At 36.4% G+C, this 23,917-nt stretch overlaps 1 protein-coding gene across 4 annotated transcripts in view; it reads left to right on the forward strand.

The window, feature by feature from the left end:
• Window positions 1-23,917, forward strand: part of prickle2b (prickle homolog 2b) — a 98,027-nt gene that overhangs the window by 62,533 nt on the left and 11,577 nt on the right. For 3 of the 4 annotated variants that reach the window (XM_051912464.1, XM_051912465.1, XM_051912467.1), the window contains one exon: window positions 20,392-20,575. In XM_051912464.1, coding sequence (XP_051768424.1) covers window positions 20,392-20,575 — 184 coding nt within the window. Of the gene's footprint in view, window positions 1-13,609; window positions 14,047-20,391; window positions 20,576-23,917 lie in introns of those variants that run through there. The other variant, XM_051912466.1, reaches the window with a different exon arrangement.

Raw genomic sequence — 23,917 nt, forward strand, 5'->3', positions numbered from 1 at the left:
GCCGGAAGCCAGTTATTTAAGTTTTTAAAGTTTTCTTACACAAACACATCGCTTCGCTTCAGAAGGCCTTTATTAACCCCCGGGGCCATGTGGTTATCTTTTGTGATGGATGGTTGCACTTTTTGGGGCTTCAAAATCTTATCCTCTATTCACTGCCATTATAAAGCTTGGGAGAACCAGGACATTTTTTAATATAACTCTGATTGTATTCATCTGAAAGAATATAGTCATATACACCTAGGATGGCTTGAGGGTGAGTAAACCATGGGGTAATTTTCATTTTTGGATGAACTATAAGTTTTGTAGTTCATATAGCTCTTATATGCTCTTATATGAAGATGGTTTGGGCATGTTTTATGCAAATAATTCACATGCATATGCATATGTAGAGTATTAGGAAATTTTTCGTGAGAAGTTCTCACGATTATTAGTTAGAGACCCAGCGATTGACAGATAACCAGTTAGCTCCGCCCCAAACTTACACCAAACTTACTTGTCTGACTGGTTGGGATACACAAACAAAAATGAATCAAATAGCAGATTTTTTTTTTTTTACTTCTAAGAATATTTATGGGACATTTATTAAAGACAGTATTATCTTGAGACAGAAGTGTATGTGTGTGTGTGTGTGTGGGTTTTGTTCGAATTGAAGAGTTGTTTTTATTTGTGTGCAAGCGTGTGTGTTTGCGGCCGACACAGGATCTCTAAAGTTTACGAAGGTCACCAACTTTGGTGTGTCAAATTCCTCAAATGGCCTCTAAAACAGAGCTGTCTGTGGTGGAGACTCCTGTGAGTGTGACCGGTCTTGTCCTGAACTCTCTTTGTTCTCATCTCAACAACATCTCTTAGATGGCATGTTTGTCTGCTTGCAGACAAAGAGATGAATCTTTTGAGGGAAGAATAAAAGTGGACAATGAAAACTTGAGATGCTACTTTAGAAATAGGAAAGATTTGCACACACTGGCTGTAAAATAGACCAGATGGTGGAGTTCATACATTGTTCGCACTCCCACACACAGAATCCTGTGAGGAAGGAAAAACTGCTTACTAGCGTCATTTCAAATCTGTGAGCCTTACATATTTATTTAATTTCTTTGCCTCTGCACTACATAATGATAAGTGTACTTAAGAGGTCTGCTAGATCATGTTTAGATGCACATATGGTCTGATTTGCTACATCATTTGCTTCATAGTAAGCAAAAATAATAAAACAAGATCTCGATCTGTGAGTAGCTGATAAGAAAAAAAGTCTTCAGGCTGAGATTAAACACTAAATGATAGTATAAACAGATTAATAATGTGATCAAGCACAGCTGTGGGTCTGTTAGCCTCTCTACAGAGGAGGTCAATGGAGGCAAAGACTACAACCACACTTACTGATTTATGCTAGTTTGGCGCTAAGCTAGCTAGTGGAACTTCATGCAGCCAGCAAAAGTTATCTGGTGATGCTGGTTTAGCTAAGGAAGTCTTGTTGGTTTAGCTAGTGAAGCACCCTGCTAGAATCTAAAACACAACAAATCCTGCAAACTGGCTAAACTGGTCTTTTTAGCAGCATATAGTGACTTCTACTGCACACTAATGCTGTGTTGTATTGTTATACTATATTAGCAAAGCATATCTGTATGACAAGACCTTTAATGCCAAAAGTGCTAATTATTAGGCATGTCAACACCGAACCCTCACATGCTAGCTGCTGAACTACTGACCTCTAGCCTGAAAATGGTATTTCACGATAAGCATGATGAAAACAGACACAGTGCCCTTTTCTCTAGCCTTGTGTTTTTGACACTCACATCTTCATTTCATTGTTTTTTAAGGGTTCATATTCAGGGCATGATAGCTAGCTTGTAACACAGACGAACAAATGGATAATTATGTCATATCCTCTGACTTGTTACGCCCGCACAGTGACGAATCGCCGGAAGGGGTGACAGATGCAGCGTTTGGTGGATTGGTCTCTCGGCACCAGCCGTGAATGATAAAGTAGAACGATTACATATTCCAGCCACAAGCTAAATTGTTTTAACATTTTAATCAGTAATTAACATCAAGCCAAGAGCCACTGGGATGCAGACAAACTGGATTGAATTTTTCATTATGGTACATTGCTTTCATTTGGTTTGTGATTTTAAACTAAAGTCTTCAGAAGGTACAAGCTCAGTCACATAAACAGTTAACATATTTATGATGTAGCAGCATTTCTTACAATGTTCCATTAAATTCGCCTATTAGATTTCAGTGTTTTAAGGGGAGACACTACAGGCAAAAACACTGTTTTTTCAGGCACTTGTCAATTTTGAGATTTTGCACTTTTTGGCTTTTCATAAAGTGTTTTTTCAGACTGGTGGAAAGAAAACATCCAAAATACTCTTTTAAGTGTATATTTTATAGCACTTTATCTATTTGCGTCTATAGATTTCAATTACAGTAAATATCTTTAAAGGCCGTTTTCTCAAAATGAGTTTTTTCTCCTGTTCTGAGTCAGAAATCTCCACTTCAGCAGAACTTATATACACCAAACTTTACAGTTTTATTCCTATCTATATTCTGAAGGCTTTTACAGAGGGATTTGTTGATATATCATTCCTATCCTGAGTTATAGGTACTTTTACTCAAAAAAACATGGAGAAAATTGATTTTTTAAGGCTATTGTCAGTATTCTCTAATTTACTAAAGCACAAAATAAGATATCCAGAATCCCCTCTGTAAAAGCCCTTTCATCTAATATGTCAACAAATAGAACCAAGAATCTTAAACCTGGACCTTTCCAATTTCCAGATTTTGTTTTTGGAAATGTATGCAAATGAGCATATATTTAAGTACATAAGGCCTCATTTGCATATTAAAACATAAATTTACACAAAACTTGTAATACATTTTTTTCTTATGTTTATGCCAGTAATAAACTGGAGAAGTTTCACAGTGATATCTTCTAATTTAAAAAAAATCCCTATTCACCTGTAGTGTCTCGCCTTAAACGTCTTATTTTTTTTGTTTAGTGAAAGTGTGCTATTTATGTCCTTTCTACACCCACATGCTAGGGGGTTTAAGAAACAGCTCTGATTTGGCACTGTAGAATTACAGCCTACCTTCTCTCAGGCGTCCATGGAAGGAACTGTGAGTTATTTCAGATTTCATCGACTTTCACCCAGCAATTAACAGGGATAGAAAATAGCTCAAAAAAGGCAGGTGTGCCACGTCAGAGTCTGTATATTTGTGTGTGTGCAACTTTTGGGTTTTAATGGCATTAAGTCTCTTAAAATATCTAGTAATTTGACCTTTTTTATGACAATATGAGGTTAGTTTAAGTCATGTGGTGCAACTCTCCGAAAACGTAATATTTGTTAAAAAAAAAAAGAAAAAACTTTTTCCTTGAAAAATAAAATCTAAAACTGTTTTGTAAGTACTGATTAAGTTGTTTACACTAACATGTATTTTGTAAAGAAACTGTGGTTATTACTTCTTACTTGATGGTTATACCACATGATATTTTTAGAATAATTAAAGGGATACTTCACCAATGGCAAAATGGGCTTTCAATAAAACTTTGCTGCCTGTACAGTAGAAAGTTGGGAAAAAAATTAAATTGGTGCTACCTGACTAGAGAAAACGTTTGGCAAAAGGAAAGAGTACAGCCTTTTTTCTTTAAGTAGGAAAACTTCAACACCCATAATGTACTGGGCATGTTGCTGTCCAAGGCCACTCCCACTAGTCTGCTTTGGATACCCTTACTTGAGTCAAATGTTGCCTTGCTTTAGTAGAAAATACTTCTTATCAAACTTTTAGTCATGGCGTCACCTTCTATTGTTCTCAGGTGCTAGAATTCAAAGAGTAAACATTTAGCGACAGTGAGTTACTTTCGGTTTTCAGTGACAGATCTAGCACGTTGTAGGCAGTGGCCAAAGGGTGCAAAGAATCGTAAATATGTAGAGAACACCAGAATGGAAAATCAGAAAAACCTCAGTGTTTGTAGTAAGCATTTCAGACTGGACTTGCACAGTGTTTAAGGTTAAACGGAAGGGAAAACTGAAAGAAACTGCCGTTCTGTCAGTTCCGCCCAACCGCAAACGTCACGTATACAGATAAGAATGCTGTTGCCAGTGTTCTATTTTTACCATAATGCTGTTTAAAGAGTAGACAAAGTACGAGACAATTTTCAGTGATAAGCCTACCTTTACAATGACTGTTCTGTTAATAACCCGCTGTTGGTCTGACTGTCCATGGGCGGGGATACAAAAAATGTGGAAATATAATATGTAGTTTTCTCAAAAAGGCCCTGGAGCATTTTGCGTCATCCTATGGACTTTTGCTGACAAATAAACGTGAATTTCTCAATTCACGAGAGTCAACAAGTCAACATTGTTCATTTACACAGTCTACCGACATTGTAACAATACAAAGTGGGATGAAAATCGGTGAAGTTACTCTTTAAATGTGAAAATAGTATAAAGGTTTTTCGAAACCATATGAAACTAACATGAATACAAATATTACATTGCTAAGAACATTCTTTTTACTATACTTAATACTTAATACTATATTAAGTATTATAAACTGTTTATATATATAATTTTTTTTTACTTGATCACTTTTCTGCTCTGGATCTAACAACCACCCTAGAATAATCTCCATATTTAATCACTGGCAGCTTGCTTAAGTAGACTGTGGAGATTTGGAACGACTCCAGCTGATGCCATTGTGTGGCAGAAGGGCTGCTTTCCATATGTGGATCAGATCTGGCCTGACAATTCCCACAGTGCCTCAGTTACTTCTTAGTAAGTGATGAAAATTAGTAAAGACAAAGGAGGGTTTAAGTCCAAGGCAAAGAGGTTTGGGGTGCATGTATAACTCCACTCTATCCCTGCACTCTGATCCGTCTCTGGGACGTCCCATACAGAGGAGTGTCTGTGTATGAAGCCAAGGGAGTCTGCGAGAAACAAGCGCACTGTGAAAAGCATAGGAAGAGTGTAGATATAAGTAAAATGGACCAAGAACTGCAGTTTAACACCAAACCTTCTCCATATCCAGTGTCCCTCACACACACACACAAACACTCCATCCCCCATCATTTGCAGTTCAAATAAACACACCAAAATGGTAGGTGTGTGTGTGCTCCCCTTTCTGCTTGATGCCTGCCTGGGCCATTAATGCCATGTAGGGTGTAACGTTCTTCTTGAGAGAAATGTAAATAAGCAGAGACCACAGGGCAAGATTTAGAGAGATGAGGACTGGTGAAGTGCAAAGAGGATTTATGGAGCTAATATGGAAGAATAAAGTCCATCTTTCCTTTCACTAGATTTATCACCTCACTATTCTCATATTTTTTTGTTTTAACTTTTACTTTCTGAATATTATATACACTGCTGTTTAAAAGTTTGGGGTTTAAGATTTTTTAATGTTTTTGAAAGAAGTCTTTCTTGCCCACCAAGGGTGCATTTATTTGATCAAAAACACTGTAAAAACAGTAGTATTGTGAAATATTATTACTGTTTTTTTGTTTGTTTGTTTGTTTGTTTGTTTTTTAATATGATTTAAATGTAATTTATTCCTTTAATGTCAAAGCTGAATTTTCAGCATCATTACTCCAGTTTTCAGTGTCACATGATCCTTCAGAAATCATAATCATATGCTGATTTGGTGCTCATTTCCTATTATTGTCAGTGTTGAAGACAGTTGTGCTAGTTATTTTTTATTTTTTTTTTAATCATGATCTTTTTTCATGATACTTTGAATAGAAAGTTCAGAATCACAGCATTTATTTAAAGTATAAATCTTCAGTTACATCTTTAATGTCTTTTTAGATCATTTGAATGCATCCTTGCTAAATAAAAGTGTTAATTTCTTTTAAAAAAACATTTACTGTCCACAAATATTTGAACAGTAGTGTATAAAATCATACAAGACACAGCGGCCCTCCAAAGAACCTCTTTCAATCAATCCCAATAGCCTCTGGCTTTTATTTGGCATAGTTTAATATCAGATTGAACTTTAATTCAACTTTCAGCTTTCGATTTGTACCTCTCACTGCTACGCTTGTCAGTGAGCGAGACACCATTCAATATACTATTTTTTTTTTATTTTTTATCCTCTAATCTTTAGCATCTATAATTTAATTAGTTTAGTTTCTGCGATGTCTCATGCACGGAATTTTGTGGATTTCTGCCTTGTAGCAGTAACACAGATTTCTCCCTTCGCCATATGCCTTTTAAGCTCTTAATAGATTAACAGCCATAATGAATAGTTTAGATAAAGTGTTCTCTATTAAGTCTCCTCCTCTTTGTTATTCCATTCCTGTAATGTCCTTTTGTCCTTTCATATTGTCTCCTGTTGTTTCCATAGCAGCCTGAGCCTCACTCCTCCTCTAACAGATTGTTGCCCATTTCTGGGTGAAATCAAACTATAATGGATACTAGTATTCTTGTTTTTCCACTGCTGGCCTCTGGAAAACTCAAAGGTGTGAAGCTAGTCCAGAGGTAATATATCTCTTTTAAAGATGAATTGTTGAAAGTGAGTCCTGACATGGTTTGTCCGTAAGAAGGAAGTGTATGTAGAACATTTTGGACTTGAGGGGTCATACGTCTCTGATAATACATTTACCAGATGGGCGATTGAAATTGTGTACTATCTTTCTTTCAAATAATTGGCAATTTATTTGATGTTTTGTCATTTGATGCAATAATATTCATATAGGTGTGGTTTAAACATTGCTAGGCTGCAAATATTTGTGGACATGTAACTTATTAAAGGATCAATAAGGACTGTGATCTGATTTCAATCTAATCTGAGTCTGAGCTTTTTAAATGAGTTAGGGAGGTTTAAGTTGCTATGTTATAATGACACAAGGTTATCAGTCATGAAGTGGAGTATAAGTGTGTCTCAACTGTAGTTTCTGTTTTCTGCCAAAATATATCCAAACAAACTTATCATGCACATTTATCTTACCATTCCTCTCCATCTGTTTCTTTCTCTCTTCCGGACATGTCAGGGCTATCTCAGTCCCGGCTCTGTGTAAATGACTGTTCCCTGGCTGCTGCAGTCTCCCCAAACTAAATATTTAAACAGGGCATACTTGTGCACCCATTTATTTAACTTTAAAGTTTAACTTGCTGCTCTGAAACTATCACTAAGGGGAAGCTAGAATGCTGTCCTCAGTGATTTCCTCACATAAAAGGGTATAACTGTCAAAATAGTCCTGTTTTTGGTCTGTTTTATATGATCATTTGCATTATACATGAACATGATATCTACAAAACTAATACTGTAAAAGAAATCCTGTTAAATTTACAATTAAAGTAAATTTGCGTAAAGCTTTGGTTGCCAGAAATTCTCCAAAATGACAATGTTTCATGAAGTACTGGATGGCATATTGATGCCTGTATATTCTACAATTAACAGTTGTATATTTTATTAAGTGATATCATGTTAATATACCATTCTAATATGCTAAATCTGCTTTTTACCTTAAAATGTATTGATAACCACCATAACAATTCAGGTGCTACAATACAATTTTATGTAGAATTTTACAGTGCTGGGTAGTAACTGATTACATGTAATCTGGATTACATAATCAGATTCCTAAATTTAAGAATTTATTAGATTATATTACATTTTAAAATGCTCATAATCAGATTTCAGTTACTATTTTATTGATTGCATGATTGAATGTTATTCTCACAATGGCAGTAATTTATTGATAATTCATTGATAATAATATTGGGTAAAGTGGGCGGGATCACACAGACCAAAACAAAAATAGACATTCTGACAAGGAACGCACATTTCAAAGTAGAATAACTGTAGCATTGTTTTTCGGAGAAACAAGCATGTAAACTTAGCATGTTTCATAAATATCTGCAAACATATTATGGTATTTTTATGCTTCAGTACATTAAAAAAAATTACATACAACACCTTTAAGTTCATGGTTCTCTGATGTTGGTTAATTGTCACATGACACGCAGGTAAACGTAAAATATTTCATCTTTTTTAGTTGGTGTTTTATTTTGATTTGTTTTTATTTTAAAACTTTTTATTTAATTTTAAATTTTTATGATTTAATTAAGCTTTTAATTAAACTCACAAACCTCCTGCAGTTCCATCACGAATCCCAGTTTGAGAAACCCTGACGTAATGTAATATTTAATGCACTTATGTGCATAACAAAAAAATTAATATTCTTTCTTTTTTTTTGTATTTTTAAGTCAATATGGTACAAGATTATCCTGTTCAAATCAATGTGATAAATGAGTTAGGTCAAAAGTAATCTAAAAGTAATCAAAAAGTAGTCAGATTATATTACCTTAAATGTGTAATGTAATGGATTACATTTACTAACTACAATTTTTTTTTTTTTCATTTAATTTGGAATCAGTAACTATGGATGTTTGTTTCTGCCACGGAATAATAAAAAGAAAAGATAATTGCACCTCACAATTCTGACTTTTTTTCTCGCAATTGTGAGTTTACATCTCAAAGTCAGAATTGCGAGATATAAACTCACAATTTAAAAGTCCAATTCTGAGGGGGAAAAAGTGACTTTTTTTCTCAGAATTTAGTTTGTTTCAAAATTCTGAGAAAAGAAGTCAGAATTGCAAGCTATAAACTCGTATTTGTGAGAAAAAAGTCATAATTGCGAGAAAAAAAACTTTCTCAGAATTGCGAGTTTATGACACACAATTGCAAGTTTATATGACCCAATTCTGACTTTATAACTCAATTGCAAGTTTGTACCTCTTATAACTCACAACCGTGACTTTATTTCACGCAATTCTGAGAAAAAAGTCAGAATTGTGAGATGTTAACTCGCAATTGTGAGAATAAAAAGAATAAAAAGAATTGTGAGATAAAAAGTCGCAATTACCTTTTTAATTTTTTATTCAGTGGCGGAAACAAGCTTCCATAAGTAACCAACTACAATTTGTAAGTAATCTACCAGCACTGGCAATTTATCTATTCTTATATTTGCTAAAACATTAAGGATTTCAGTAGCTTGCTGCATGGCAACATTATGCCAATTTAGGTGCACATAGTTCTTAACTTTATAAAAGGACCACTGGCAAGACCCTGTGTATTTTGTGAGAAATAACATGACTGTGCTGTGGGATGTAACACCTACAACCATCTCTGAGTGGATCTTCTCTAGTAGTGAATGAATGGATGTTCAGTGAAATGGGCTCTGGAATGTGATGTAAGACCCTTTGAGAGTCACTGACCCAGCCCCCTCACATTGTTCTGACTGAAAGCACAGGTTTATATTTGTGCGTATGATTGCTATGTGCAAGATAGAGAGAGAGAGAGAGATGTTTGGAGTACATGAATCATCAGTGCAGTGCAAATGCTTAGTGTATTTTTAGAGACACTTTATTGTTTCATCTTAAAACAAGCCAAGTGCACCATTAAATGTACAATATAATAGTCCATCTGTCATGTTGTATCGCTACTTGTAACTCTTCAGGGCGGTAAAAAACTTTCTGACTTATAGTGTCAAAGCTAATGTGCCCCACTTCTGGGTTGAGTCAGAAAACTGCATTTGGATGGCTCAGAAAACTTCCCATCGTGCTCTGCAGCTGCTGTCCTCCCTTTAATCTGATGCCTTGATGGATGTGGCACAGCAGTACTTCTGTACAGTGAAGAGCCCTTTCAAAGTGGAAGAAGTGGGGCAGAAATAGCGAGCCAATCCACAAGGTCATACAGGAGCTCAGGGTCCCAGTGCAGCATTGGGTAGCTTAATGTATTACACAGCCTGTCTTTCCTTTCCTCGCCTGTACGGGTTGTAAATAGTTAACGAAACTTCAAAGCAAATCGAATTTCAAGCAAAGTGTCTGTTGTAACCCGTAAAAAACTTTCACTTTTTATGCCACACATACCACATTTTTGCACATAATTCAATCAGGACACATGAGAAGAATGTCCGGGCTTTGGCATATCTGAATGGAAAGCTGTCCAAAGGCATGGATTATATTAAAAACAACTCATATTAGTAGCCTAAGTGAATTTTTATCAGCAACAACCAAAAAAAGAATGCAGCCATTTGCATGGAAAGTGGAGGAGGTGGTTTGCTTTACCTTAATTCCTTGAAGCTCATTCCCCAGATGGAATTTGGTTATCTCATCCTGAGTTCTCACCAGAAAAAAAGAGACGTAAGCATTCCTCGGCAATCAGCTGTTGAGCTGTACAGCTGCCCTAGTGTTGACTTAGAATGATAGCCATCAGCATTTTTGCTAAGAAAGGGGTGTGGTGCTTTTGTGAAAGTAATGGACATCCATTTTAGTGTACCTTTGCCTTTCTTATTCAGACAAAACCAAATTTACACTGATTGCCAGTAACTAAAACTGAAATTAATAAAATGTTTTTGTTAATTAAAATAATGCTGAAATAAAATATAAATATTAGATTAAAAACTTAGGGCCAGATTTACTAACAGCTTGCGACCCTCTTTTGGCATTAAAAAAAACTACTGTAGGGATTTACTAAAGATATGCAGTGCAAAATTAGCGCTAAAAAGGCGTGGATTGAGTTGTTTTTGCGGTTGACCTTATTGCATATGCATTTATAGGAGTTTCCTTTTCAGGCGCAGAATTTATGGGAGGAGAGTATTTAAATGAATCACGCAACGCGATTTACTAATGTTTGCGCTAGTCAATTTACTGGTATTTGCGGCATTATTTAGCGCCCAAAAAAAGCATGTCTTAACCCATTTTGCGACATAGCAGCAATTGTTGCTGCTAGGAGGAGACACCGCAGAGAACAGAGAGAGTGTGGTAGAAGGGGGAAAATATTTATAACAATAAAAAATATTATATATATATGTACGCGTTTGTCAGATTACATGTAACAAGCTGCGCCTTTGTCGACCTGCATCTGATGAGCATCAGCTCTGCTTATTTGCGACCCAACACTAATTTGCGCTGCTCTTGGTAGATTGGGTTGGTCATTAAGTAAATGATTTGACTGCGTCTGTGTTCTTTAATTTGCGCGTCAGCAGTACATCACGTGAAAAACTTGCCACTATCATTGGCGCATTTGTGAAACTGCGCTGTCATGCTAATTTGCCCTGTTTAGTAAATCTGGCCCTTAAACTAAACAGAAATTGTTCCCTTGGCAAATAACTGAAATAAGTTTAAAGGGATAGTTCACCTTAGAATGGGCAAAAAGTCATCATTTACTTACCATGGTAATGCCGTATGCCCGATGAGATATATATATATATATATATATATATATATATATATATATATATATATATATATATATATATATATAGACAACCGTGAGTGCAACTTTTTTTTTTTTTTTAAATCCTCCTTTTGTGGTCAGAAAAAGAAAGAAGGGCATGCAGCATTAGAACAACAGCAGGGTAAGTAAATGATGACTTTATTTTCATTTTAGGGTGGACTATCCCTTTAATGTTAAAGCACTACAATTACTAACTGGAAATAAAAACTAAAGCTAAATTAAAACTACAATTTAAATTTAAATAAAACTAAATTGTATTGTTTAAAAAAAATAAAAGCACATAACAAATTTACTAAAAATTAAACTAAAATTAACTAATAAAAACTATGTAAATAACACTGGTATAAAGGTATTAGCAAAAATCAATCATGATTCGCCACTGCCTGGAGGTTTTATATAGTAAAACTGTCATGCTTTCAGCTATACTGTGCTTACTTGGATCCAAGCAATTCGATTTGTATTGTGTTCATTTGATGTCAGACATGCATGCAGAATACTGTGATTTAACACACACCTTTAAATGCGATCATAAAAGAAGCCAAACAGCCGCATGATTTGGAGAGCAGTGGGTTTGCTGGATTTCTATAGCAGCATAGGCTTATGGCCAGGCATGTCAGTGAGCTTGTGGCTGTGGGGAACAGAGTGGCTGTCAGTGTGTGTTACTCTCCAAAGCCTAAAGCACTGGGATGGGGGTAATTGATACTACTGTGTGTGTAGGGGTTTGGCTCAGGCTGGCATGGTAAATGAGAAGCACAGTCTAATAAGAGATACCCTCTTTTCAGATGGATGCACAACCACACCGACAACTTAAGCCACCTGGAAGTTAAAGAGCCAGCTGCATTCAAATAGATTTATGGACGTTTTATTAAGTAATTTAAACACTGTTGTTGACTTTCTTTTTTTTTCTCTTTGTTGCAAACTGGTGTTGTGAGAGACCTTTTGAAGTAAGTATTGATTTACCCAACCAGGCATGGCTCATGCTGTTACGCATCATCTATGAATGCTCTGTGTTGGTTTTTGGTGGTCTTTGTCTCACCATGAGATTTCAGATTATAGGGACAGTAGGGTGAAATGCGTCAGTGGGTAAATAATATAGCCCCTTTAATCTTGCAAACATGTATATGCATATTTTATATATATATAAAGAATCTGACATGCTCGGATGTTCCGTGAGATATGTTCAAATGTTCTCTTTTGTGGGCAAAAAAATACAATCCTATAACGTTTTTTAAGCCTTTATTCAACTGGCTATTTCATGATAAAACAAACTAAAATAATGGGCTGCAAACCCATGTGTTTTGGCCACCAATGCCTTCCTCAGGGTGCTTTTTTCTTTCTTATTTTGGGGGGATATGCATTTTCCCTCCCAAATGACCATATGTGACCCTGGACCACAAAACCAGTCATAAGTCGCACGGGTATATTTGTAGCAATAGCCAACATTACATAGTATGGGTCAAAATTATCGATTTTTTCCTTTATGCCAAAAATCATTAGGATATTAAGTAAAGATCATGTTCCATGAAGATATTTTGTACATTTCCTACCATAAATATATCAAAAAATGTATTTTTGTGAGTGGATATGCATTGCTAAGGACTTCATTTGGACAACTTTAAAGGCGATTTTCTCAATATTTTGATTTTTTTTTTTTTTTTTTTTTGCACCCTCAGATTCAAAATTTTCAAATAGTTGTCTCTCTGCCAAATATTGTCCTATCATAACAAACCATACATTAATGGAAACTTATTTATTCAGATGATGTATAAATCACCCTTATGACTGGTTTTGTGGTCCAGGGTCATATATATTTAGAAAGAGCCCATCATATACAGCTGAAAAATAAAATACATTTTGTGTATGGCAGGTAATATGAATTTTGTCAAATTATTAACAATTATTATGTTATTATAACAAAGTAGGCTATTCATGTTAAAAATTGCTTCAGAACATTTCAAATAATTTAAGTATGAATCTTTTTTTCTGGCTGATTTATGATAATTTAGACTAATTTTCTTTTAAATTTGTTCAAAATGTAAATCAATCATGATATAACTTTAGCTTAAAAAAGTCTCATAAGATAATAAAAAAAGTCAAGTAAATAAAATCAAAAAGCTAATGCATCATATACTGTGTATACATTTTACAAAACCTCTGAAGGTATGGTGCTACATTATTTGCATATAAACGGTGTTCTTTCTCCTGCTCAGTTACTTTTTGCCTTGTGAAATGCGTCTGAGCTCTTTATAGTTGAAGAGAAAGTGACTGATTTGCATGTAAATGACTCCAACAACACCAGCTATTCACGTCGCTAATTAAAGTAATGTAGGGACGTTGACTTGCTGACATCATGGACGCTCATTACCATTCACAAGCTCGAGTGGGCAGAGCGAACAGCGAACCAGTCGAGTCCAAGCCACGGTTCACTGAGCTCTCATAGCCTGTTATTGACGGGAAGCGCAGGCTGTTCATGGCTTTACGCCCCGAATGCTGCTGCTGCTGCTGGAACTATCACGGAGAATCGCGCTGGATCTGCGGGGACGCTTCGAGCTTTCACGTTATTCTAGATGTTTTATCAAAAGCACCAGAGCTTGAGGCATGTCTTTCCAGGAGGATACCTTTGTACGAACTAAGACTGGTCAGTAGTGTTTGACAAAGACGTGCGGATTGAATCGCAGCAAACGCTTGTTTGTGGAGAAGTGAAAGTGCGCCAACTGATCTCTTTTCACGCTGGAAATGTGTAGCGCGTGCTTAGATCGATTCACGACTGGCGACATCAAACTCTCTCATCTTCGTTCATGGTAAAAGGTAAGTGTACGTGGCTCGATCTGTTACTTCCATCGGTTCTGCCGTTTGAAATCTGCGTGATGACTTTTCCCTTCGCTGTGGTGTTCCGAGAAAGTTGATCCACAAACTTCATTTTATAAATCAAACGTACTTTTTTTTTTCATCATGTAGGCTAATGTTGCGGATCTACGCGTCTGTTTAAACAGTGTTTAAAATACTGTTATTAGAGAGAGGTCTTTTATAGCGTTTACCTTTTATAGGCTACGTCTACTTTATCTAATAAGCCTGTGAAAATGACTGCAAAAGACCGAAATGGATACAACTTTTCACCTTAGTTATCGTGTATCTTCAGTCATTGCTAGTTGACCTGTTCCTGTAAGTCGGATTAAGCCTTTGTTGGGTGTTGTTTTGTTGGATTAACACATGAAGGGACAAAGTGGAGAATAATGCTCAGGAGAGAAAGAAAAACCAGGCAGCTGCTGTTGAATTCATACAAGGGTTTTTCTTTACCTCATATATTTACGATCATTATAACGATGCCTTATTCGTGAACGAATCGTTCTTTTTATATTATCATTCAGTTGGTTAACACGGTTCAATAAACCTGAATTATTAGTTATCGAATCGGACGGAGTCGGTCCGTGGTTTTCCAATCAACAACTCACTGAACCGAGAATCGTCTATTTCGTGCACGTTGAGTCGATGAAGGCGCTCACAGTGAATGCCTGGATAATGACTGTTAAAATTACTATAACTATAAACTATTAATAATCTTTATAATTCCACGAGAACAGGAAAGTCCACACCACAGCTTTATAATAACGATAAAGTTTAAATATTTGGTTGGAAAAATTTTCAGAGCGATTTTTTCCCTACTGAATACTGATAGACGACGAAAACATTCACAGCCAATCAGAATCAGTCTGACTTTAAAGAGCTCGAGCGTTTAAAGCAGCAGACAACATAAGTGCAGTTTATGCTTTTAAACAGAATGTTATTGTCATGCTAATATAGTTATTGTTATAGCCTAGTTATTATAGTTATAATATGGTGTGACCAGGCTTAAGAGCTTTTTGAGTGCACTGAGGACTTTACTGATATGGCATAAAGTAAGTCAAACAGCTGAAATGTTAAAAAAGGACTGAATTTAAGTTTATGATGTGATTATGGCATTTTTATCAAGATGCATGCAGAACAGTTGGTTAAAAATTCAGCTGTCAGGGATAACGTTGTGACGCAATTAGGCTACGCAATGACAAAAGAACTGAATCAGTTTTTTTTTTTTTTTTTTAACCATTTGAAAGAACCGACTCTGTTGTGATGTATCGATCGCTTGCTTGCTGTCAATGGGATGTTACTCCTGGCTGAATCCATCTTATTTTACAGCATTATTTCAATTAAATCAATATCGTTTCCACCCTCACCCCTCGTCATTTGAAGCGGACTCCATTAAACTGATTTCTTTTTCTTCAAATAATTGATTTATTCATCAGTCTAAGTTCATATAGTAGTAGGTCATCAGTCACGAGGGTTGTCTTATTTCAATTACTTTATTTTATAGGTGCTTACGAAAGTCATAAAGGTTCAAATATGTGACTCTACTACAGTAGTACGGTCTTCCTGTGAATACAGATGTCTTGCTTTTTGTATTATTGAAGCACAAATTGAGTCAGTACCGCAAAACAATGCTTTGAATGTGAAATCGACAGAATTGGATAGTCGTCTTTAAAAAAAACAATGTTTAAATGTGGGAAAAGTACACACAGTTGCATATACACAAATGATAAGTCAGAGTACGTGGTGAATTGGCTTTCACTAGCACCCAGCTGTGACCAGCTTCTCCACTGTGTGTTGCCCTTTAGAAAGGTTGTTTAATTCATCCGGAATGATGCCATGGAAAAGCATGGGAGCTTCATCAGAGACTGGAATTTTGTAAAATCTACAGCCAGTTTTATTTAAGTATAATTGAGATACTTTTATAGTTTTTGTTAATATTTTGAATTTGTATTTTTATAATTTATATTTAAAAGTTTTAGTAATTTTGTGTATTGTTTTTTTTATATATAGTTTTTTATCAGTCTTTTATTTCAATTTTATATTTAGTTATTTTAGTTAAATGAAAATGACACATGTTGCCTGGCAACTAGCAGAACTAAGTAACGTTTTTTTTTTTTTTTATGGGTTTAGATAACAATAACAACCTTGGCTACAGCAGACCTGGTTTCTCACTTTTTAAATGGCAGTTGTATTAAAGATGACAATGCCACTGTTGTCTAGCCATAGGCTATTGTTAAAAAGAATTAGATTGTCTGGTGATGGCACAGGCCTGGTTTTTAAGAGGATAAGTTTCCCTCAAGCTAAAAAGAAGTCCACATCTGTTGTTGTCTGAGCAATTTAAAAATGCAATGATTAACCCACAATAAGCAATTGTCCGATCAGATCATAAATCACATTTACCATGTTCCGCTTGGATGTCTCAGGGGCATAACAACCTTCGGTGTCATCCCTAGATTACATTCCCAGTCTTCCATATTTGCTATGTAGGACAAATCCTTTCTAAAGGCTCTCAGCGCAGGCTTGTAGATCACATTGACTGGGTCTTAGCATGACGTTTGTAATGAATTCAGCATGCGTAGTTGCAACTCGGCATCCTTTTTAATTCATATCACATTTAGATGATTGGAAGAGCATTATCGATGGACCGTGCAGTGGTATTGAGCCTGGAATTTGCAGTCATGTGCGAAGCATGTCAAAACGTTGAAGGAGTTTCACTCTGTTCTTTTTTTTGTGTGTGTGGTTAAGGACTGAGGAGGGAGTTACGGTTGGTGACCTCATTTTAGTCCAGTTCATTTATCTGGACCAGACCGGAATCTCAGTGAAACTCTTTTAGAGTCATCCCAGAAATCTCAGTTTAGCTAAATGTTCATCCTTTTCAGATATGCATGCATTATTAGTTATGATATATATTAAAGTGTTCTGATAGAAGACTACGCTTCCCAATCATGCTGGATTGCTCTGTAGCCGTTCCTTTTTGTTTTCTGCCCTTAAATTTTCTAGTTAATATGCTTTACAGAATGACCAGGCTAGGTGGGAGAGTGGATAAGTTTCTCAACAGTGTTTGGTATTCACAGATGGCCTGTTTGAGGGCCTCTATGTTCCTGTGAGTGTTCAGTATTAGTGTGAGTTGTGATGTTGCCACCCTCAAGTAATGCAGGTGAACTGTCCTTGCTCAAGGGTGTTGGAACTGCAGAGAGACCAGCTGCATGGCCTATATATAAGTCTGCTCACCAGTTACCTCCTACAGAACCTTCCATCTAGAGTCTTTCATTTTGATTCAAAGAGATGCTTTTAAACTACTTGAGGTTCATGCAGGTTTTAAAGCACTTCATCCATTTATAGGTTGTTTTTGTTTCCTTCAACTTAAATATTTATAAGTAAACTATTGTATTCAAGGCCAGTGTTTCCAAACCTTTTCTTTTTTTTTTTTGTCTTGTGTACCCCCATAGCCCCATTGATGCCAAGGAATGTTCCTTTTGAGTTACATTGGAATGTCATTTGGCGTTACTAATAAAGTCAGCACGAAATTGAAATTCACCTTTTCTTTCTAAATGCATATTGTTGATCTTATTGTAAACAGTTCATCCATGCATGTTATAACTCGTAATCACACTTCTCTCTGGTGACATATACCAGACTTTGCCAATAATCTTATAAAACCCACCCATTTCTTCCAACCAATCAACAGCTGATGGATAGAGCCAAGCCCCACCTTATTTATTTATTTTATTTATTTATTTTGGATAGTCCATTTCACTCGTATGTACATTACAATAGGGAAGAAAAGATCTGCTGCTTGCTACTTCTGTTACATCGTGACTTTAATGATATTAAAGTGGCCAATATGAGACGCCTGAGGTTGTTAGTTATCCACAAGTTTTGACCGTTCCACAGCCTATCATAGATAAACCTTCCCTGAGAGACCTAATAGAGAATTTGTTCATAAGAAAATCCAGATGGGATGTTTAAGAAAAGTGAAGTCATTTGCACTCTTTCTGGTATTTAAATGTCATAAAGACTCAACTAGTATGAAATATCATATCACTCTCAAGTGAACACATGGTTAGTGCTGCAAATTTTAATAACATATGAATTACAGTTATACAAGTGTTAAAGTTTGGGGTCAGTACTTTTTTTTAGTAAGGACGTGTTAAATTAATCAAATGTGATGGTAAAGATGCACATATTGTTACAAAAGATTTCTATTTCAAATAAATGTTATTTTGAACTTTCTATTCATCAAAGAATCCTGAAAAGCATCCTGTATAACATTTTTCTATATTAAGCAGCACAACCGTTCAACATTATCAATAATATTAAATGTTTCTTGAGCAGCAAATCAGCATATTAGAATGATGTCTGAAGTGTCATGTGACACTGAAGACTGGAGTAATGATGCTTTGCCTTCACATGAATAAATTACATTTTAAAATATAATAAAATAGAAAACCGTAAACATTAGTGTTTACTGTTTATCAAATAAATGCAGCCTTGGTGAGCATGAGAGGCTTCTTTCGAAACATCTTACTAACCCCAAACATTTGGACTGTAGTATATGTTCAACAAAGCAAAATCAAAATCTATCCATGTAGCCCACTGAAAGCAGTTTTTTGTGTAGTTAAGTTACAGTCATCATCTATTCAAGAAAACATAACACAATGGGTAATTGAATATTTGTAGGTATGAGTAAATGTTGCATGTCTTTCAAAGCAAATGCATAATGCCAAGTCACTTGTAGTCCGATTAACATGTATATGCTGGATGAAGACAAGATACAATTGCATTATCTAGGTCTGTTAGTCACAAAAACTGGATTGGTGTGATTTTATTTGGACTAAAGTATTTATGTGACATTTTAAAAAGGCAAATAATTGTTTTAATTAGAATGAAATCTCACATTTAAGTACATGTTAATGCACTTAAAGCTTGTAGAGGAAATATCATGACTCACTCTTCATATCCTTAGGACAATAGAGGCATAACACAGATTTGCTGATGGCTTAAACTGAACCAGCAGAATCTTTTTTGTCTTGCTTCCATAGCAACTAGAGTTCTTTGACGTAGATGAACATGTTCTTAAGTTAACCATCTGGCCAATGTGAAAACGTCAGTCAATCATTGGGTTACTGGCCGGTGTCTGTCTTTGACACCTTGCAGCCTGTCAGGCCTCTGAGGTGCTAATGGGATTGGCCCTAAGTGGGCGGCTTGTTTTCTCTTCCTTTGGTCTAAGAGGTTAGTTAATCTGACCAACTGGCCGGCGTGCTTGGAGAGTGTGGTTTTGGCAGAGCTTGACGCCCGTGTCTGCTTGTCTGGACGCTAACCAGACAGTTCGTGTTTGACTGGTGGAGGGTGTGTTTCATCGTGACATGAGTCATTGGACATGTTGAGGGTTTTTGTTGGAATCTATAGGCCGCCCCTGGTTATAACCAAATGTGGATATGATGATTGACAGTGAAAGAAGAATAAAAAGAGAAAATCTTGGTGGGAGAATTTCTTGAGAATAGAGCTGCATGATTAATCGTTAAAGAATCGTGATCTCGATCTCGCAATCTTATTCCTAAATGACAAGGATTTGCCTGTGTCTATTAAACCAAATAACAATTGTATCGATTACATCATGTGAATTGAATCATTCATTCAAAAGATTCATTCAAAACACTGATTCATCCAGTAATGAAACAAGTGAAGTAGAGTGAAGGGAGTCATTGAATCATTCTTTATTCAAACTGATTTTTTTTTTTTTTTCCATTCATTTTAAACATTTTTTAAATTGACTTCAGCAATTAACATTTTGTCAGCACCTCTAGTGAATTACATGCTATTTTGTTTAGTCATCATATCATAATTCTCAATTTATCCAGAATCATGCAGCTCTACTTGAAGTTTAACTGTAACTTGAGATATCAGAGCAAAATTTAGTTATAGGCCTAAGCAACTCATGTTTTTCTATTGTTCATTCTGTTGAATTAAATGAGTTTATGCAGAAAATTCTGTAGTTTATTTTTGCCTTTATTTTATTTTAAATGTATCATTTTGTATTATTATTTTACCATGTTCTTGCCATAAATATAACAACTTAAAACAGCCAAATAAAATTATGTTCCCAAATTTGACTTGGACAAATCAGAATGAAGACTTTTTTTTAAATAACTCAATGTAATATTTAGGTTAATCCTGATACATTTAAAATTATGGAAAATGGAAGGAACTGTCAATTTAAAGGTCTAATAATTAACCAAACCAAAATAATCACACAAATTGCAAGATGTACTATTGTTTTATTTGATAGTTGTTTTCTTTACTATTTAGGAAGATCTGCCTCCACTGTAAGTGCCCTCGTGAGGAGCATGTTGTGACCGTCATGCCTCTAGAGATGGAGAAGACAGTGACCAAGCTGATGTACGACTTCCAGAGGAACTCTACATCCGACGATGACTCAGGCTGTGCTCTAGAGGAGTATGCCTGGGTGCCACCCGGACTCAAACCTGAACAGGTAACACTATTAACACTATCAGTACTATGCAGTATGTTAAAGACAGCTTTTACTTTCATTGGCATGTTTAAACAAGCATTGAGGCATTCTGCATGATATTTTGACAAGGTTTTAAACATTTAGAAGTTAAACACCCTTGAGATGAATGTCTCTTTATGATCTCTCATTCCTGCTGCACTGATTTTTGTTACTATAGCAATGCTCTGCTTCAGAAGGTTGGTGTATGAAGTTTATAAGGCACCGGTGTGTGTAGAGCTCTTTACAGGCCAGTGAAATCATTTATAGATGTGAGTTTCATTTTCATGATGAACTAAAAGTCTTGTTAACGCAGCAGCAAAACGGGTCAATAAGCAATAAAGCACCTCCACCATCTGCAACGGCTGTCAGCCATATTGTGTCTCTGGAGGTCACATGATGTGCATCTGAACAGCTCTAGTTTATTAATTCACATTTGCTTGACTGAACGGTCCTATCTAGGAAAGATAATGAAATTGATGGTCGATGTTGGACTGATATATGAAGCCTTTTTATCATCTCTTGTTTATTATAAATACTTGATAGAAATTATGGTGGCCAGTGTATATAGTACAATAATCTCCTATAGATATTCTGTATTGTAATGATAAATGATTCTCTAGGCTGTATTCCAAGAGCCCTTGTTTTGTTGTGGCTCTGGTTTAAGTCAATACCAGCAGTTTTGCAGCATTCAGGCAGATGGATGGGAGGAAGTTGCTGGGATACAAGAACTCGGTGTCCATGCATGTTATTAGCAAGCTATTAATTATGCCTCTCTCTGTGCTTTGAAAGCTGGTGTCTGCAGTTTCACCCAGAGACAGTGATTACCTCAGGCCATGACAAATTAGCTTTGCTTAGACATAGAGTGGAAATTTAGGCCATCCACATCCATAATAAGATAAGATGGCAGATCCCCGCTGTGCATTTCAGAACATTTGGGATCTGGTTTAGAACAAGAAATCTGTTTAAGTACATGAAAACATGATTTGTTGTAGCTGATGTATTTAGGAAGTGATAATGTTAGCTGCATGGGCAAACTTTTACATCCAGGCCTCTGCTTTTGTACCGGATTCATTTGAAAGTTTGAACACCTTGCAAAGTTGTTATCCACCAAACATTTTTGCAGTAAAGTCACCGAGTTTGTTTGTTTCCAAAAATCTCTTTGACACATGCTTACATGAGTGAATTAGTCGAGTAATCCAATTAGCCGTGTTAGAAATGTAATGGTCCATGGTCAGCTAAGCGGCTCCATTAGTCACAATACATGTTAAATACCAATAACTCTTATGAACTGGTTTATCAAGAACATACTACCTGACAAAATTCGATGTTTCGCCATGAAACAGGAAGTTGTTGTAACTCGGCCATGCAGTGTCCGATCTGCTACAAACTTAACATGTTTTATTAGAGTCCTGGCCTGAAGACATCTACCTGACAATATTCAGTTACAGTCATAGCGCCACCTGGGGCAACAGGAAATGACATGTTTTACACTGTGATTAACTCCTCATATAGATTTAACCAGATCAGCATCATATTTGGTCTGTCTAATCTTAAGGCCTTAGTGATGTTAACTTGCGAAGATCTAGAGTTTTCGCTGAAGGGCGTGTCTGTGGTGGCCTGACAAAGTCTGATGTTTCGTCATGAAAGAGGAAGCTGTTGTAACTCAGGCATACAGTGTCTGCCCCAAACTTTACATGTGTGATAAGAGTCCTGGCATAAAGACATCTATTGCCAATATTCAGTTACTCATAGCGCCACCTGATGGCGACAGGAAATGGCATGCTTGCACTGTAATTCACCCCCAGAAACACATTGCCATGAAGTACTATACATACTAGAAACATGCTAAATCATGCAACACTTGGCTAAGTGCTAATGTATGCGATTAACGCCACGAAACAGGAAGTTGTTGTAACTCAGGCATACAATGTCCGATCTGCTCCAACCTCATGTTTGATAATAGTCCTGGCCTGAAGACATCTACATGCCAATATTCAGTTACAGTCAAAGCGCCACCTGCTGGCTGCAGGAACTGTGGTGCATCAAAATGACTTTGCCATATTTCTCCTCTATTTATCCGCTTAAATGAATATCGCCCACTGTTCAGTTTTCCTAAGGCCACCGGGTGGCGGTGAGCCCGGGTGCGAGGGCCCTTTCATCGCTGCTTGCAGCTTTAATTGAAATTGTGACGGTGTAATAGTGTAAATTGAAAGTCTTTGGGATGTGCTGGAGTAGACTTTACAGAGTGCTCGACTCTTGCATTATCACTACAAGCTCTTGACCAAAAATTGATGCACCTCTGTCTTGATGGAAATAGATGTTAAGTCTACTCCAGCACATCCCAAAGACTTTCAGTGAATTTAAGGTCTAGACTCGTGCAATTCATGTGTGAAAAATGATTCTTCATACTCCCTCCCAACCATTCTTTCACAATTTGAGCCTGATAAATCTTGACATTGTCGTCCTAGAATATGATGTCTTCCTACATGGTTGTTTAAGAAATGAAAAGCTACATACTACATCAATTAGGGTTAGAAGAACTGTTGCCAAACATATAGCAGGCTAGAAACATAATAATCAATGCAATAATGATCTAATCATATTTAAATCCAAATATATATATAATTTTTTGTATTTTTGTATTTTATTTATTTTCATCAACAAATTATGGTGCATATTTACTGTCATCCAGTGTATGCTGTCTCCTTTCTCTGAGGCTTTGGCTTTATTCGGTGGAAAACAGCTGTTTGGGCTCTGGTTAGTTTGCCCTCAAATGAAGAGCATTTGCATTTTCTTCACCCTCTCTCTGTCTGGCGCAAAATGCAGTTGCCAGTTCCCTTGACACTGGGGCGGGTTGCCAGATCCCTTCCTGCTGATTATAGTTATTTCCACAAGCTGTTCCTCTGTGTGAGTGCTTTAGGCTCTGGGTCCATGTCCTTCTGATCGCTGCGTCACAACAGTTCTTTTGCTGGCCCAGGGAGCGTGTTATTGTTGGATGTCTCCACTGTAATTTACCAGGACCAGACCACAGTTGGTGTTTCATGAAATTTTTTAGCTATCCCAAAAGAACCTCTGCACAAGTCCTTCAAAAACCCCTTGCTGACACTGTACCGGCCAACACAAGCAACAGAAGAGCAATCAGCTCGTTTAAAGAGACAGCTCCTTATTACAGGGAGGCTTTAAACACCGGACATGGACGGGGCTCTGAAAACAAAGCCCACACATTACAGAGGAAGGTGATGATTTTGTTTCAGAGCGTAACCCAAATGTTTTTTGGCACTTGTAAAACACATTTTGATGGAATTCTGAGATCAGCAGTATTTC

Source organism: Ctenopharyngodon idella, chromosome 11 (assembly GCF_019924925.1).
Source record: "Ctenopharyngodon idella isolate HZGC_01 chromosome 11, HZGC01, whole genome shotgun sequence".
In the NCBI taxonomy this organism is placed as follows: Eukaryota; Metazoa; Chordata; class Actinopteri; order Cypriniformes; family Xenocyprididae; genus Ctenopharyngodon; species Ctenopharyngodon idella.